Raw genomic sequence first — 19,343 nt, forward strand, 5'->3', positions numbered from 1 at the left:
ATAAATAAGACCTCTGGGCTCAAGTTTGACAGCCAACTGATGTGTCTTTGTCACTCTGAATAAAGTGGGGAGAACAACAGTTCCATGACAACACACTCGATTTTTTCTTGGAGTCGGTTCCCAACTGAATACTACTAATTTCAAATGCTGTGCATTTTCAATTTCTATGTTGAAAGTATGATCCATGTCTAAAAATGTTGTCCGACACGTGAGCAGAGCGGTTCTTGCTTTGTTTACTGAATCTACCTGAATTGCACAGAAGACATCTTTTGAATCTACCCGAGGTGGTTTTAAATCCTCAGCACCATAGAAATGCACACTCATGAGCCCAGATATGTACTGTGAACATTTAGGTTGGTCGGAAAAACTATAATGTCTGAAAGCATCAATGTCTATTTCACTCTTGCTACAACTGTTTGGAGTTATTTCTTTTCCCTTTCCAAATTTGTTTTCAGATCCATGTTTGATAGCTTTAGTTATAAGTTCAGGTGAATCTCCATCACTGAGATAACCGCCTTTACAAGAATACTTAGAACTCATAAATGTTTTCTTCTGGTAGCTGTGCTGAGAAGATACGCTGGTATCCAAGTGGTACCGACTTATAACATTCCTCTTCGCAGCTGTGGTTGTGTTCCCAGAAGGCAGAATATCAGTATGATGAATTTCCTGACAGTTACATTTAGACAGAGAAGGGGTATTATCTGGACTGTTCGTGTGATTCAAAGTTCCTCTAACGCTCAGCTTTCGGCTAAGTTCTGGCAACCTTTTCATTTTCATAGAAAGTTTCCTCACAGTTCGTGGAGATTTTATTTTATCTGGGAAAGACCAGTTAATTGAGTTATTTTTTTTCACAGGGCTAGGGCTTGGAGAAGATGGTCCTGGCACTCCCAATTCAGTCTTATTTGTAGCAGCTAGGCTCCCAGGACCTTAAAAAAAAAAAAAAAAGAAATTATAAGGTGATATTTTCTGATTCCTGCCTTATAAATCATCGATTAAACAAACTCTCATATGGACAGATTTTTTTTTCTCTCATTTTGTCCCATTGGGGAGATTTAATTAGTTATATAAGCAAGTTTAAGTAAATCTCCATTACCACTTTCAAACAGAGTATCAAGGATTTCCAGGGGTGCCTGGATGGCTCAGTTGGTTGAGTATGCAACTCTTGACCTCAGTGTTGTTAAGTTTGAGCCCCATATTGGATGTAGGGATTACTTAAAAATAAAATCTTAAATAAAAAGGGGGGGGGGTTCCAAATAGCTTACAGTGGAAAAAACCATCTCCATCTCCAACCGTTTTTCTATTCTAAAGGTTTGGAGGAAGGGTAACATAGATTCCTTTAAAATCTTTCCACTGCAGTATAATTCAGGGAGTATGTTATTTTATAACCATAAACAATGGGTATCAGAGGAAACTAGGAAAGCTTCCTATTTTGGCATATTAATACTTGTTTATTTTAACATATTTCCTATTTTAATGTTTATTTAGAAATCCTACTCTAATAAAAGAACACTTCTTTTTTTAAAAAAAAGATTTTTTTTAAGATTTTATTTATTTATTTGAGAGAGAGACAGTGAGAGAGAACATGAGCGAGGAGAAGGTCAGAGGGAGAAGCAGACTTCCCGTGGAGCTGGGAGCCCGATGTGGGACTCGATCCTGGGACTCCAGGATCATGACCTGAGCCGAAGGCAGTCGTCCAACCAACTAAGCCACCCAGGCGCCCCTTAAAAAAGATTTTTAAAAATTTATTTACTTGAGAGAGAGGGAGAACAAGTGAGTAGAAGCAGGGGGGAGGGACAGAAGGAGAGGAAGAAGCAGGCTCCCTGCCAAGCAGGGAAGCCAGATGATGCAAAGCTGGCTGGATCCTGGATCCATCCAGGATCAGTCCTGGTATCATGACCTTAACAGTAGGAAGATGCCTAACTGATTGAGCCATCCAGGTTCCCCCCCAAAAATTTCTTCTATATACAATCCTCTAAAAACTAAACTTTATCATGTAGCATGACTGGTTTTTAAAAAACTTTAAAAACCAAACAAAATTTATAATTTTGACAACTAAGAGCCCTTCCTCATTCTAATGTTCTAATAGAACATGCCACCGAAGATTACAAAAAATGGACTCTAGTGAATCAAGAGTAACTGAATATTAAGGGGTGCCTGGCTGGCTCAGTCAGTTGGGTGTCCAACTCTTGATTTCGGTTCAGGTCATGATCTCAGGGTCATGAGACTGAGCTTCACATGGAGCTCCGTGCTCAGCACCATCTGCTTGCCCCTCTCCCTCCCCCACTTGTGCACGCTCTCTCTCTAATAAACAAAATCTTTAAAAAATAACACACTAAAAAAAGAATAACTGAATATTGAATGTAATAAAGCTAAATAATTAATTTTTAAAACTATAAAGACATTACTTATATTATTTATATACAGTAACTCCCTAGAACTTCAAAAGCTAACTTAGGGTCTTTCCTTGTAATTTCAATATATTCAATGACAGTACAGAGACATAAAGAAGTTTTCTCATAATTCTCATTTTCATGAAGAGTAAAGGATTGAACTCTTTCTAAATTCTCTACTCAAAAATAGTTTTATTTTTTTCTGAATGTGAAAGTAAGTTTTTAAAAGATACAAAGAAATACAAATAAAGTGACTAGCCTAAACTGCACTACCAAGAGATTAGCCATTGAAAATACTGTGGTCAAAAATAATTGGCCAAAATAATATTAAAAGTTGTTTAATATTAAATTGCTAATATATATAATACCAACCATTTATTGAGCTAGAAAAAGTATGAAAAATTAATTTAAAACTTAGTATGCAACGATCCTCACTTAATTCTTGAAATAGCCTTATGAGTTAAGATACCACTAGCATCCCATTCTGCAGATAAAGACTTCATACACAGGGCTGCCTGATATGTGTAAGATCCCAAAGCTGGTAAGTGGCAGAAACAGGAACGATTCAAATCTAAGCACAGGCTTTCAAAGTCTATATTCTTAAATACTATACTTTAGAGCCCTTCCTTCCTTCTAAACATTTTTTCGTCTATACATACACATTACATTTATTTTTAATGACCTTTTCTCAACTATTATTAAGAAGTTAAAATATTCCAGGGTGCCTGGGTGGCTCAGATGCTAAGCGTCTGCCTTCGGCTCAGGTCATGATCCTAGGGTCCTGGGATCAAGCCCCACATCAGGCTCCCAGCTTGGCAGGAAGCCTGCTTCTCCCTCTCCCACTTCCACTGCTTGTGTTCCTTCTCTCGCTATCTTTCTCCCTGTCAAATAAATAAATAAAAAATCTTAAAAAAAAAAAAAGAAGTTAAAATATTCTATTTAACCTCAAATTCTCAATCCCCCAGTTTAAAATATATATATATATATATATATATATATATATATATATATATATATATCAGGGCACCTGGGTGGTTTAATCTGTGAAGCGTCTGCCTGTGGCTGAGGTCATGATCTCAGAGTCCTGCTCAGCAGGGAGTCAGCTTCTCCCTCTCCCTCTGCCTCTCACCCTGCTTGTACTGCGTCTCTCTCTCTCAAATAAATATATAAATTTCTTAAAATGTATAGACTAATAAATTTTATTTTAAAATTTGAAACTGTTCCTGTTTAAGGGTTTAAACTAATAAAGTAAAATGAAACTATCTTCTAAAATCTAATGTAAGTTTAAACTGTTCCTTTAAAGAAACTATTAGGGATGCCTAGTTCTCTGTCAGGAGAACCTGTGACTCTTGATCTCAGAGTTAGGTCTAGAGCTTACTGAAAGAAAGAAAGAAAGAAAGAAAGAAAGAAAGAAAGAAAGAAAGAGAAAGAAAGAAAGAAAGAAACTATTATTTAAACGATTTAAAATTTAAATCAATTTTTCACATTTCATCTAACTATTCCTTACAAAGATCTCCAATGACCCTCATATCAGAGACCACTTTATGTAATACATTTTACAATTAAGATGACCCAAAAAAGTATTAATTCATTTCAAAAATCAATAGATTAAATGACCTTTCTTTAAAGAATTAATATAATCTCCCTCCACCCCTCTTTATGTGTCCTAATGACAAAGAAGTGGTTTCTTTATAGAGAAAGGACTATTTTAAGAACGCCTGCTGGGCTTTTCTGGTAAGCAACTAGTAAGAAATGGAGTGTTTGACAAACTAGACAAAGCATTCCCTTGTACTATAAATTGTAGTACAAGTCTACTGGTTTACTGGCCTAAAACAGTCTATAGTAATTGGATTCCTGCTGTAGTCTATAATCTATTTTGTCATGGCTTAAAATGCTACCCAGTATATTAAATTGCTCTAGGTTTGTTTTACATTATTAAGAAGTTAATTTAACATTCTGACTTTTTCTACACATAGTGCATTAAATATTTCTTACTTAAGTCCTTAACTAATTATTAAAATGAAATACTGTGTAAATTAACAATTTCTGCTGTAGACAAGGCAATTTATTAAAATAAAAATGCTTTGTTTCTGTAAAAGAGCTGAAATATTACCAAACTCAATAGCTGCTGAAAATTAAACCAATATTACACTAATCAAATCACAGACTAGCTATAAAGGAAAAGTACAAAATGGAAATCCTTATAAGGCCAGGCTAGAATCTAGTGAACCTGGCACATTCCTTCAGCACCTAGAACATTAACTGGCACACAGCAGAAACTGAGTGATGGCTGAATAAATGAATTTACTCAACCAACCAATTGTTAGTTGTCTGTAAGTTGGTAAATCTTTAAGGAACTATAATGCAGGAATTACATATAACAGTTAACAGCCATAAAAACCCAGTAGTGCTACTAGTAATTAATCCTAATTAAGTAAAATAGAATATGATGAACATCACTCCATTAGTAGTGGAAACAATCTATTAACACCCAGCATGTAGATCTAGACACATCAACCCAATTAAATGCTACAAAACTGGCAACAATAATGTTAATCTACATGTACAATACCAAGTGAAAATATCAAAAACCAAAATCAGCATGCAAATGATTGCAACTAGTTAAAAGATACATGTATACATGTAACTTGAGAGACAAAAAAACAAGTCATAATTGTGTTACGATGATTAAAAAGTTGTCATTCATTTTCTTTTTTCTTTCCTATTTCTTGACAAGAAAATTATTTTAAAGAATTTTTTTTTTAATTTTATTTATTCATTTGTCAGAGAGAGAGCAAGCACAGGCAGACAGAGAGGCAGGCAGAGGCAGAGGGAGAAGCAGGCTCCCTGCTGAGCAAGGAGCCCCATGTGGGACTCGATCCCAAGACGCTGGGATCACGACCCGAGCCGAAGGCAGCTGCTTAACCAACTGAGCCACCCAGGCGTCCCAAGAAAATTATTTTAAAATTCAACCATTCTCCTTGCCTATTTCTCAACAGTTCTCTGTTAATACTGCTAAAGAAAACACTACCTTAGGTGACCTTTCTGATCAAATTTTAAAAAGATGACATGTAAATAAATTGTCTAAATATGCCCTTTGGTGGGTGCCTGGATTGTTCAGTTGGTTAATTGTCCATTTCTTCATTTTGGCTCAGGTCATGATCTCAGGGTCCTGGAATCAAGCCCCGTGTTGGACTCCTTGTTCGGTGGAAAGTCTGTTTGTTGCTTGTCTTCCTCTCCCTCTGCCCCTTTTCTCCACCACCCACCACCAGAGCGTGAGCTCTCTCTCTCTAAAATAAATAAGTGAATATTTATAAATAAATAAATAGATATTTCCTTTGGTCATATTTAATAGTGCTTATATTTTAATAATATGCTAAAGAGAAGAATAATAGTGAGAAAGGAGACATAAATGACAACCCTACCATACTTTCAAGTTTTGGGGTTTTTTGTTTTTATAATGTCTGTTAGTCTTTCCAGGTTCACAATTTGCCACAAACATAAAATAATAAAATTTACAGACAAGTAACTTAAATCAAAGTACGTATCACTTTACAGACACTGGCTTTCTAACTTCCCAGTTATTCTTGTACCCTTTTGCCTTTTCTGCACCATGCCAATCCGCTACTCTCTGCCATACTCCTTTAAGCCTTCCCTACCACTCCACCCTAATCACAAACTGCCTTGCAAACTATTGATATTATATAGCATTTATTTCTCTCTCCATCCGGATTACAAAAAAAAAAAAACCCACAAACTCATGCTGAAAAGTCAATCTACAAATAGGAATGCACACACACAAAATTTTTTATTACCTTCAATCCCAACATGGTGGGGGGAGGGGGTAGTTATTTAATATTTCCAGTGTAACTTCTCAGTGTTTCTTTCAAAAAACTAATATCATATAGTACATACTGTTTTTTAACTCACTTGTTCTCTTATCAATATAACATCCACTCCACCTCCTCATATCCCTAAGGAAAAGATTCAAATGCAAGTAGTTTATTTGTAAAGTACAAAAATACTAGCAAGAGGTGAAAAAATTCAGGGGAAAATCCAAGAATTATCAAGCCTGCTACTACTATGGTGCTTAACTTCAGAGAAAACTCTGGGAAACAATGTTGAATTATGGCACTCAAGGAGGGAGAGAGCTAAGGTAGCCCTACACCAACTCCTGTCAGTCACTGGTTCAGGGACACTCCCAGGCTGCCCTGCAGAGAAATTCCCTAAACTCTCACAGTCCTCAAGCAGAGAGCAGATACTGATGGCTGGAAGTAGGTGGTTTCTTCTAAATAAGCAATAAAACACAAAGGATGTGGACGAGGTACTGCCAGCACCTGCTATACACCACATCTTGGAATATTCTGTATCACTTGAAATTTTTTTTTAGATTTTTTTATTTATCCATTTGAGAGAGGGAGAGCATGAGTGGGGGATGGGACAAGCAGACTCCACGCTCCCTGCAGAGCTGGATTCAGGACTCAATCCCAGGACCCTGAGATCATGACCTGAGCCAAAGTCAGATGCTTAACCGGTTGAGACACCCAGGTGTCCCTCATTTAAATTTTATAAATTAAAATGACTTTATATAAACCAGAACTGCTTTTTCTCGAACATTTGATATCTGCAACTAAATATGTTTTATGTTGTTTCCTGTGTAGTGTGTTTGGGACCAAATTTGAAAAGAAGCCTATCAAAAAATCAAGGCAATCAAAGAAGAATAAAACCATCAGGTTGAACTATATGAAATGCCATGTTTTGCAGGTCAGAAACTGTTGAATCTCAGCAATTTCATATAGTTCAACCTAATATGCATCAAACTTCAATTATTTCCTTTCTAGGTGCCATAACTATTGTAGCACCTATTTCCAAGGTCTTTACTTACGTCTCACTTCTTTTTCTCTTCTTCCTTTCAGTTGTTCATGAGGAAATGTAGGCATGAAACCATAAAGTAATAACTACCAATACATTGAACATACAACTTTTCAGCTGTAACCAGGATAGGTGTAAATGAATGAAGCAAAATCAGATTTATATAAAGAATATATCTTTCTCAGGGGCACCTGGGTGGCTCAGTGGGTTAAAGCCTCTGCCTTCAGTTCGGGTCATGGTCCCGGGGTCTCAGGTTCCTGGGATCCAGCCCCACATCGGGCTCTCTGCTCAGCACGGGGCCTGCTTCCCTTCCTCTCTCTCTGCCTGCCTCTCTGCCTACCTGTGATCTCTGTCTGTCAAATAAAAAAATAAAATCTTTAAAAAAAAGAATATATCTTCCTCTCCCACTCCCTATGATTCCATTCTTTCAACTAAGAGAAAAGTAATCACTGTCTCAAAGGACAGACATCCTCGAGTTGGTGTAGGACTCCCCCAGCATCTTCACCCCTTACAAAACCAAAGTCTGTGATAGTAATAATTAAACCACCATTTATATAAAAAGGTTTGTAAGTGTTGTTGAGTTTTATTTTTACAAAAATACACTCACACTGTAAGGAAAAGTACATGGCTATCATAGACATCTATATTCAGTTGTAACTACTGTCAAAGAACTGAAAAATGGAAAAAAAAAAAAAAAAGGAAAACATATCTTTACCTGCAAAAGGAGATCTCAACATGAGACTCTCCTCTACCATGATACCTTCTTGTGCCTTGTGTCCAACCCTTTGCTTGAATGGCTGCATGACCTCTGGGGAATGGATGGGATCTACAGGATTCGTTTCATTGGACTGTGTGGTTCTGAGTTCTGAAGAACACAGCAAGTCTTCAGTGTACTGCTCTGCTTTCATTAGGTCACTACCAGACAACACTCTCAAGCTAACTGTAGGAAACTTCAGAACAGGAGAGTCCGCTTCACCAAAACTCAAAGCATTTGATATACCAAAGTCATCATCCTCAGGAATGGGGTTGTACCATATTTCTCTCTCATCGTCTGCATCATTTTCCTCATTAAAGTCTAAAGAACAGTTTCGTGAAGGTGAAGAATCTGTAGCATCACACACCATATATGTACAGTATTCTTCAGAGGACTTGAAGAAAGGTCGTGATAGCTGATGTTTGGGTGAGATGGATAAGTGACTTATGTCTTGGCATTTATTTTCTTCTTCCAAATTAAAAGGTCGCAGAGTGCTCTGATATAGCCAATTGCGTTTCTTTGACACAGTGATGCTATTAAGTGGCTTATGACTTCTGAATCCAATATTATCCTTCAGGTCTTCAAGTTCTCTTCTCTTCACTGAAGACCCATAGACATTTTCAAATAAATCTATTTCAAAGAGAAAAAAGATGGTACAATGTAATGATGTAATGCCTAGCATACCAGGAAAGACAGGTCACTTGAAATCAGTTATTAAAACGATATTTTTAAAAAGATAGAAAGAAAAGTAGTATTACATTTGGAGATTAAAATGAAACACGAAGAATTTTGGCTTTTTCGCCTAAAAATAATTTCTATTATTTAGACTACTGGTATAAGTGACATAAGAACTCTGAGAAAAAGAATAAATTGTGAGACTGCCTTTATATGCATGATAGGACTCACAAAGAATTACCCTAAGCAAAACATACTTTATAAAAAGCTTACATGGAATGTTTTGTACACAGTATGCCTTTAATTAATATTTTTAATAATTTCCAACTCACTACTAGGTCCAGAAATCTTTAGAAGACATAAGTAATATTTCTACTTTCTCATATAAAGATGAACTTTGAGTAAATCTTTAAAAATAAGTGTGGCTTACTTAATACTAAATGCTTTCCTGATTACTAAAATTTCAGCATAACATCTATTTCCCAATCATATAGTTATGCAGTAGCATTTTATGCAGGGTTTAAGCTCTAAATACCTAGGGCAAAATTAAAAATAAAAATCCCTTAAGAAGGCTTTACATTAGAACCAGATATCTTGTCTCACAGTAAATACAAGCAGCTCTCATTACTGGCCAGGCACAAACTTAAGGAGCAAGAACATAAGAATGAACAAAATAGTTCCTACCCTTAAAAAATTCATAGTCCAATTAGGGTCATCAAATACTTGTTATGTGTTTGTGTTAATATAATGAAATAAGGCTCTAAAAATGTATACGTAACATTAATTCCATATAAAGAGTAACATATCCAAAGAACTGCATAAAGCAGGCTTCAATGACACTCAATAAGTTAAATATACACCATAATACCAATTCATTAAACACAGAAAAACAGACAAAACCACCTTTCTAAAAATTTAAGATCATGCTAGGTTTATAAATGGTGGAATTATAGTTTATCTACCTTAAGTATGTATATGATTGATTCATATTAGTATTATAGCAAATACAATATAATACCCTAATAACAGAGTAGTAAAAACAGAATAAACTATGAGGAGCTTAATAACAACCAAAAAATTAGGTTCATACATCATCAAGGCTTTCAGTAACCTCCGTCTACTGAACAAAAATCCCTTAAAAAATGTAAACTTGTCTTTTTTTAATTCTAATTTTTATCCAACCAAGCAATTAATTTTAAAAAATTATATATATACATATTTTTTAAAACCCTCCAACACAAACTGCATTTCAAGTTCAACTAGTTCCAGAGGCAGGAACAGACCAGGACTCAAAAGGCAAGGAAGCGCCCATGAATCCCTACTATGCATTTATTTCCTGAGTGCCTACTGTACATCAGTGATGAGAGATAAAACAGGAAGCCCTTAACCTCATTTAAGCCTCCACAAAAATGCTAAGACAGGTATGATTATTTCCACAAGCCAGAAAAAATGAAGTATATGGTCAAGGTGATAGCTGTAGTATTCAAATTTAAGCCAGTCTAAACCTAAAATCAATGTTCTCCTACACCTGTCTCTCCTATACCATGCTACCCACCAGAAAGTAGGGAAGTAGGCAGTCCTTTCTGAATATGGTAATAATATCAACCCAGTTAGTAAGAATTAAGTGAGAAAATGTTGGAAATATTTTGAAAACTATATAGTACTACTCAAAAAAATGAAGTAACTTGCCCAAGACCACCTAGTTCATAAATGGGAAAGGCAGCACTCAAAATAAACTCTTCTGACTCCAAAGTTTGTAGCAGTACGCCTGGGCCAGGACTAAGAGAAACACACATCTCTACCTCCAAGATTTATCATGCAAACATGTAACAGATATTCAATACCTATCTTGAATTGATTTAGTTTAATTAATGAAAAACATGAAGACTCAAGAGTCTTTCTTGGTTCTGCTTCCTTAAAAGTAAAGAAATTAAAAACTGAAAATCAACACATACTCAGGAATCACTGGGGCCTCTGGATTTTTAGTGGCCACGTCTCTGTCCAAGTGTACTAAAAGCTAAATCTATTGCACATTTAAGTCCAAATGCCATATTATTTATTAGCACGTCAGACATTCACAAGGTATTACTTGTAATCTTTATACAATTGTAAATTTGAAGCCAAAAGTACAAAATTATACAACTCACAATGGCTAGGAGTCACATCTTATTTTATCTTTTTCTCAGCTGTCTCTCAAAAGATCCAACATTTTATACAGTTGAATTATTTTGAGTCCTAGAGAGTTTTTTGACATACATTTTAAATGAAACAGACATGTTTCTACTTGTACTGCATTCCAAGGAGCTGCAATGACAAAAACAAAGCTACTGGCATCCCATACTTATGCAAATTGACCCATCTATTGATGTGAGTATTTAAAGTATAATATTAAAAGGAATAATTACACAAGATACAATGCAACTACTTTTCATGAAACTACAAACTACAAAAACTTGAAACTGAACAGTCTGATTGCTACTGCTTGAATAATTCAAAATAGTACATGATGCTGAAGTTGAAATTTAGAGATAAATAGGTACATGATTGTGATTTCTGATAAAGGCCAAACTTATTCATTTATTAAAATTGAATAAGCAAAGCCTACAGGGCACTAATTTTACTTGAGCAATTATTTATAGAGAATTTAAAACATTTCATTTTTATCTTCCTTAACCAAAGGGATGAATATGACTGTTAATGACACAGAAGTGAAAAACCATTTGCAATCTTCTATTTACTTCCTTTGATGCTAAAATTAATGTTAAACCCTACTGGCATAAGTGTGAATTACCTTTAGCTTCCATTAGCTTTACTTACAGCTCTATTCATACATAAACACACACACTGAAAGAAGACAAAGGTAAAAAAGATACCAAAATAAGTATGCAAGTTGCAAGGCAAAAAAGTCTTTATTCCCTTACAATTAAACCTGTTGTGGTATAATTAATTAAATGATTAATTAAAGTCATTTTACTTTGAAAATATGTAAGAGAATGCAGAAGCGGTACTTAAGTTTTTCACTTAGAAAAATATTCTAGGGACGCCTGGGTGGCTCAGTTGGTTAAGCAGCTGCCTTCGGCTTGGGTCATGATCCCCGCGTCCTGGGATCGAGTCCCACATCGGGCTCCTTGCTCGGCAGGGAGCCTGCTTCTCCCTCTGCCTCTGCCTGCCTCTCTGTCTGCCTGTGCTCGCTCTCTCTCCCTCTCTCTCTGACAAATAAATAAATAAAATCTTTAAAAAAAAAAAAAAAGAAAAATATTCTACATAGTCATGAACTACTCAAACCAATTTGGGTTCTTAACTATCTCAAAATAAATTTAAATGAGTTACTATTACTAAACATTTATTTAGTGTCCTAGCTCAAAATATCAGCAACCGTTCTGAGAAATTATGCATTTTCACCCTTAGTGAAAATATATCTATATACAGACATCTTTTCATCATTTAAAAAAGACCTACTGCAGAAACAAACTGTTGTTTTTGCTTACTTCTCTTTAAAAAATCCTAAATAAAATACTGTATTAGAGTTTAAATAAATACAAACAGCCCTGCATAGAGTCAAACCTGGCAGCCCAGAAGAAATGACTAGAGTAAACTTAAACCTTAGGTTTATGCATATACATATATAAACACACACGTGGGAGTGTGTGTGTGTGTGTGTGTGTGTGTCTTTCTCTTTTTGAGATAAATCTAAATAGGGAAATGGGTAAAAGGGAGAAAAAAAGAAACTTATTTTTCTATCTTTTATGTTTCCTCCCTTGTGACTAGCAACAAAGCCCTTAAGAAAAAAGCTGTGTGCTAGCTTTGGGGACAGTAGAGAAAAAAACCCTGAGACTGTTTTCAGTTCCATAAAAGTAAGGGGGAGGAGCAAGACAAAGATCCACAAAAGAAAAGATGAGCAGAATAAATAATGCCCCTAAAGGGGTATGTTCTAGCTCAATTCCCAGTGTTCTTCAAGGTGGTACTCCCCAACTTCTGATCATTTCCCTCTCCATCCAGAACCCTAATGATCTGGGCAAGGTAGTACTCTCACAAAGCCTGCTTACCTTTCTCTTGATAACGGCTAACTAAGCACCAAACATGGTGCCAAATGGATTATCTTTTTTCATCCTCACAGCAATCTGAGTACTAAGGCTATGCCATGTTGAGTAACCTGTTCAAGGTCACAAGCCTCGTAAGGTAAGTGGTGGGGTCTGATCAGAAACCCAGAGGTCCTATTCTGATAACCAGTATAGTAAATGGCCTTCTCTCTGGCAGATTCCAAAATCTCACATTTACTGGTAGAAGATGAGACCAATATAGAGGGAACTGCTTAAACTTGTCACATGTAAGCAGTAAGTATACATGTATACATAATAAAACCAAAGCAGAAAGAGCTCAACTGCTTTGTTCTAATAGGGATCAGGTATCAGAATAAAGTAGAATGCTTTTTCAAAATTTTAACAACTGTATCAAGATAGGAGATAGGGGACACTGGGAACTCTAGAACCTAACTACTCAATGTACCAAACAGTAGCATCAACACTAGGAGTTTGTTAAAATGCAGAATCTCAGGTCCCACCTCACGTCTATAAATCTGCATTTTAACAAGGTTTTCAGGGAATTCATATGCACATTACGTTTAAAAAGCACTGCTCCATAACCACTCTTTGAGTGGCAATGGTCTAGAAAACAGCCTTGGCAATTCTCAAAAAATAAACTCCACTTAGAAATGTAGGACTTTCAAATCAACACACTATTTTCTGCTGACTTTGTAATTCTCAGAGTTTTCCAGCCACCAGCAACTCCAATGTTCTATGGCACTCTTCCAAAAAAAAAAAAAAAAAAAAAAAAGGCAACTAGACTTGGACCTAGGGCCACAATGGCAGAATTTCTCTGAGGGGTATTTAAAATTAATGCTAGAAGGCAGCGGTGCCTGGATGGTTCAGTCAGTTAAGCATCTGCCTTTGGCTCAGGTCATGATCCCAGGGTCCTGGGATGGAGCCCCACATGGGGCTCCCTGCTCAGCTGGGAGCCTGCTTCTCACTCTCCCTCTCCCTTTGCCCCTCCCCCTGCTTGTAAGCACCCTCACACTCTCTCTCAAATGAATAAAATCTTTTCAAAAAAATAAACAAAACAAATAAAAATAAAACTAGAAGACAGTCAAAAATTATATGCATATTGCCACTAATCGTGAAGAGGGCTCATGCATAAAAGAATTTGTTGAAAAAAATCCATAAAGATCATGTAGCTCAAAAAGATAAGAAACCAGAGCTACAAATACTTGAGAAAAAAGAAGAAATAGATGGGACTCCACATTTTAAATGTCAACTTCCCTTTAAGGTTTATTACATGAGATTAAACCAGTTAATTATACTATTTTAAGAGAACTGCCTAAAATTTTTTTAGACAAAATTTCCTTTCACAGAGAGTGTAGTAGCAAAAGTAGAGTCAAAATAGGCTAATTTTAGGGGCTTCTGGGTGGCTCAGATGATTAAGCCTCTGCCTCCAGCTCAGGTCATGATCTTGGGGTCCTGGGATCAAGTCCCACATCTGGCTCCCTGCTCATCAGAAACCTTACTTCTGCTTCTCCCTCTGCCCCTCCTCCTGCTCATGCTCTCTATCTGTCTCAAATGAATAAATAAAATCTTTTTTTAAAAGGCTACTTTTAAAGCAGTAAAAGGCTGAAATAGTTTAACCTAGTGTTTTTGAATTTATTTCTGAGTACTATATGCTAATTAAATTTATTTATAAAGACTTTTAATGAACTATAGTTGACAAATTAAAATTCCTTTGTAATCTTAAGGCTTGCAGAAACTTGACAGTATTTATCATGTGTAATGACTTTAGATTTCTTAAATAATCATCTCAATTAAGAACAAATTGGCCAATCTGTGAACACTACATACCCAATGCACCAAGTCACTGGCACTGTTATACTCCCTAAAGTTTTAGAGGTTCTCAGGAGGAGCCAGATCAAAACAGAAAATCATTTTGGCTTCCATTTGTTATAGAGTCTCAAAAATTTCCCAAATACCTAAATATTGGTAGATTAGGTATCTCTGTCCCATTATACATTTCTGTATTATAAATTCTGTAACTTTTTTTAAAACAAAATATCCTCACAAATAATACTGCATAGAAAAGTATGATATTAACCTTTTAGTCTAACATCTTTATACAATCTAAAATGTACTGCTTCATTTGGACTGCCCAGTTAAATTTTTAGAAAATATGACTGTAAAGTAGAATCCAGAAAAGATATTTAAAAAAACAAAACAAAACCAGAATCCATGTAACATCAATCTGAAGTTATTTAAAGGTAAAGGTTTAAAATAGATGTATTGATTTAAAAATTGTCTTAAAATCTATGTGAACTCCTTCATCTTTGCAACTTTGAGGTAGTTACCTACATTTCTGAACCTTATTGAAATTCCATTCATGTCCTCAATCCAAGCAGCGTGATAAAATTTGTTGGGTCAGACCTCTAAAGAACTTTAGCATCTGTCTGACCTTAAATAAACACAGGTTTTGGAGTCATAAAGACGTTAAGTCTGAATCTATGTAATTGTTTGAATCCATACACTAGTATATACAAACCATATACTAGTTTGTGTGACCTTGGGCAAACTACTTAACCTGTTTCTTTTATTGTTGTTAAATGACAAATGTCATACCTGGGTGGAGGGAGGGGTCATATGAGAACCACATAAAGTATCCAGAATGGTTTTAATAAGTTAAACCTTCATGAAAAATAGTTAAAAAACAAAATTAGCTCTCCAAATCTATACTAGATATGTAAGCATTACACAAATTATTTTTATCTTTCCTAAAGATTTGAAAAGAAGCAACATTTGATTAAATAACATTAAATAATAACATCTGAGAAAGTTGTTTAAACCAGAAATTATCTGGGGCGCCTGGGTGGCTCAGTGGGTTAAAGCCTCTGCCTTTGGCTCAGGTCGCATGGTCCCAGGGTCCAGGGATCCAGCCCCGCATGGGGCTGTCTGCTCAGCAGAGAGCCTGCTTCCCCCTCTCTCTCTCTGCCTGCCTCTCTGCCTACTTGTGATCTCTCTCTGTCAAATAAATAAATAAAAATCTTTAAAAAATAAAATAAAATAAACCAGAAATTATCCAAGCTTTCGCTTAGATTCCTTGTAAAATATCTAAAATACTACCACATAGGGATTCTAATGTTTCATTTTAACTTCTTTTAAAGTTACTTCCATTTAATTAGTTTCTCAATAAAAAAATTCAATGAATTCATTGTTAAGCATTACTACATTTATTACTTTTAAAGTCCTTGAATATTTATTTATAACTTAGGGCCTTAAAAGCCATCAGACTTCGCATGTTTAACCTTTGCAACAAAAGAGTATAAAATATTTGTTTTATGCAGATTTTTGCTATGGCTGAAATTTAACAAGCTTACAAAGAGTTAACTGAATCAAGATCATGGGAAGTAAAGATACAGTGGCAATAAAATATGATTACAAATTCTTTTAACCCTGCAAATGCATGATTTTAATATAAATTTAGCATAAAGTACATCTCTCTTTACAAAAAAATTTTCATCCTGTTATCCTTTTATTCAAGTGAAATGGAATAAAGTTGAGGAAAAAAACTGACAGGTATGGATTAGAGATTTATAGATTCAAAAAAACATTGCAAATTTGTATAAGCTTTAAATGAATCATTTGATTTGTCTTCACTGTGTGATAAGAAGTTTTGTGAACTTTGTTTCTCCCCACTGTTTTGTATTTAGTGGTTAAACAAAGTTAATGTGTATAAACCCAGCCCTGGAGAATCTGTAATTCTTACCAGAGAAAATGACAAGTACTCTGAATACTTTTTACATTTCACCATCTAATATTTTTTTAGAGAATTAATGACATGTACATCTTTATGTTCACTAAAAAGTCTTTGTATTTAAGATTGTACTTCAAAGGATCACGTTGTTTTGGACTCAGTTTGAAGGTATTATACTTCTTCCAGGAAAGAATTTTTACTACTTACAGCATAATTAAAAGATTTCTAAAACTGGCACTCTAAACCTTCAGCGAAAATTAAAAATCATGTACATACAAAGCTGGGAGCAAAATCCTATTTATAAGGGCAAATATAGTTAAGTTTACAAATGACTGTAAAAAAGTCTACACTTTCTTAGAACCACAGGAGACATCTTTTTTTTATTAAAATACTAGTGCCCTTGATTTTCCACAATAAAAAGATTACTCACTTTGTTAGTTTTTTGTGGGAGGGAGGAAGGAGGAAAGGTGGAGAGAAGTATGTGAAATCCTACTTGACTAAAAAGAAATTTTAGTTGGTAGTTTTTTTTGTTTGTTAGTTTGGTTTGGTTTGGGGTTTGGGTTGTGTGTGTCTGTGTTGTGCGCACGCCGGCCTGGGGGGCGGGGGGGAGGACGCGTAATGAGTAAAATGACAGTTTATGAAGCCCATAAAGTCTACCTTGGATCAAGTTCAAATTCACAAACTCCACAAAGTCTACGGATTTGCCTAGAGCCACAAAGAATAAAAATCAAGGCAGCACCGCCCGACTCTATACTAAAAGCGTGTGGTGAACATAACCTTTACTCACTGTCCTGCTGAGAGTAGGCACACTGGTTCTTCGGGAAGAAAAAGCAAAAATCCCAAGGTCCTCCTTATGCCACTGTTATTAAAAAAAAAAAAAAAAAAAAAGGAAAGGAAGGAAGGAAGAAAAAAAGAAGGGAGGGAGGGAGGAAGGGAAGAAGGGAAGAAGGAAAGAAAAAAGAAAAAGGCCAAACATGTGAACGCATTATACTAAGTAACCCGGGGCACTCAGCTGCCACTTACGTGACACTCACTTTGGCACCGGCACGTACCTGTCTGCAAAAACATACCTTATTCTTCGCTCTTAAAACAGAAGCCCGGGTAGTAAAGATTAAGACGCAAAGTGTTAGCATTCTGATTGCAAAATAACCTACCCGTTAACGTAATTCTTTGGTCTGGAGGCACGGAGAGGACTTGGCTCTCATGCATTTTCAAAGGGCCCAGATTTGGAGAGGTTGCCTGCGCTCCCGTGACTTTGGGGGGTGCCCCCCGGGAGCGACCCTTCATTCCCAAGGACAGCAGACGTCCTTTGTACATCCACTTCTGCAGTTTCTTGACTGTCACCGCGGGAGGCTTGAGGAAGGGGAGCCCCTCCTGGCCGTTTTCTTTGCCGCTGCGTACCACAGCGGACCCCGCAGGTTCCCTGAAAGGGCTTCCTGAGGAGCGGCCGGGATCCCTGGAGCGGGAAGTCAGGAGGCCGGAGGGCGCGGCGGCCGGGACGCTGCCTCCGCTCCAGCCGTCCATCCCGCCTCCACGTGGCGGGGGCTCGTCCAGGTCTCCGCGCGCGCCGCACCTGATCCAGCTGTCGCTCGGCCACCGCTGGACGGGAAGAGGCTTGGCACCCACCCGGAGGCTCTCGAGGCTTCTGCTGCAGGACAGCCGCATCCGAGGAGTCCGCAGGCGGCCTCTCCCCAACTCCCTCAGAGGCGACCGGGGCGGGGACACCTGCTGCCAAGGGCGGCCACCGCCTCCCTGCTGCCAGTCTTGGGGGCAGGCTCGGCGGTCCGCAGCGCCGCAGGGGGAAGGCGGCTGGCCCAGCGCCCGGGCTCCCACAAGGCAGCCGCGATCCGCCCAACCCCTGTCGCCCCGCCGCGCGCCCGAGTCAGGGGGCAGGTCGTGCATGGCCTGGATCAGCAGATAATAGGCCTCTCGCAACTGGGTCTGCAGCCTGCCTGTCTCCTGGCGGCAGCCCTCCGCCCCCGGGGAGGAGCCCGCCGCCGGGGAAGGCGGGGGCCACCGCTCCGCCTCCGCCCCCTTAGGCTTGGGCGCCGAGTGGGAGCCGCCGGGCAGGTTCTCGTAGTAGTCGGCGTCGTCCTCCCGGTCGTCCTCCTCCTCTCCGCTGCCTTCGGAGCCCGGCGGGGCGTGCAGACAGGCGCGAGGAAGCCCGCCACCCGAGGAGAAGGCCTCCTTCCCGCCGCGCTGACGAGGCCCGAGCGCTCCCCACTGCTCCGGGCGCCCTCTGGGGACCCGCGCCTCGGGAGCCCACGCGTGCGGCGACGGCGAGGGCTGCTCCAGGCTCGGCCGGGCTGCGCGGGCGTGCTTGCCTGGGCGAGCGTCCGGAGCACGGCCGGCGTCTCCCTCGGCAACCGCGGAGGCCGCCACGGTAGCTGCAGCGGCAGCCCGGAGCCCGAGCCCCCCGGCGGCGCGGGGGCTCCGCCTCCCCCGGAGCCTGGACAGCGTCCTTCTCAGGGGGTCCGCCATCCCTTCCGCCTCAACACCCAGGCTCGCCCCCGCTGCGGGAAGAGGACGGAGCCCAGTTCGGGGAAAATCTGTGCTCGCGGAGGCGGCGGCGACGGCGGCGGCTCCCCATGACCGGCGCTGGCCCTCGCGGGCTCCTCACATACTTGGCATAACTCTGCCGCGGGAAGGGGTGGGGGAGGGCGGCGGCGCTGCAGAGCGCATGCCCCGGAGCCTCGGGCCGCGACGGGGCGCGCAGTCTGCGGGCGGCGGAGCTGCGCTCCCCGGGGTGGGCGCGGGGCGAGGCAGAGGGCGGGAGGCCGAGGAGGGCCAGAGTGACCCAACGGAGACCCGGGGACCCGAGAGGGAGCGCCCAGAGGGTGGGGAGGAGTGGGGCGGGGCGGGGA

At 38.9% G+C, this 19,343-nt stretch overlaps 1 protein-coding gene across 1 annotated transcript in view; it reads right to left on the reverse strand.

Moving 5' to 3' along the window:
- SYDE2 (synapse defective Rho GTPase homolog 2) overlaps window positions 1–18,922 on the reverse strand; it is a 47,332-nt gene extending 28,410 nt beyond the window's left edge. The window contains exons 1-3 of the mRNA XM_044238604.1: window positions 17,634–18,922; window positions 7,978–8,646; window positions 1–926 (exon numbers count right to left, since the gene is read on the reverse strand). The exon at window positions 1–926 is cut by the window's left edge and continues 177 nt beyond it. Of these exons, the coding sequence (XP_044094539.1) occupies window positions 1–926; window positions 7,978–8,646; window positions 17,634–18,381 (2,343 nt within the window). The 5' untranslated portion in view covers window positions 18,382–18,922. The remainder of the gene's footprint in view (window positions 927–7,977; window positions 8,647–17,633) is intronic.
- Between the last annotated feature and the right edge of the window lie 421 nt (window positions 18,923–19,343).

Source organism: Neovison vison, chromosome 2 (genome assembly GCF_020171115.1).
Source record: "Neovison vison isolate M4711 chromosome 2, ASM_NN_V1, whole genome shotgun sequence".
NCBI classification, from domain to species: Eukaryota; Metazoa; Chordata; class Mammalia; order Carnivora; family Mustelidae; genus Neogale; species Neogale vison.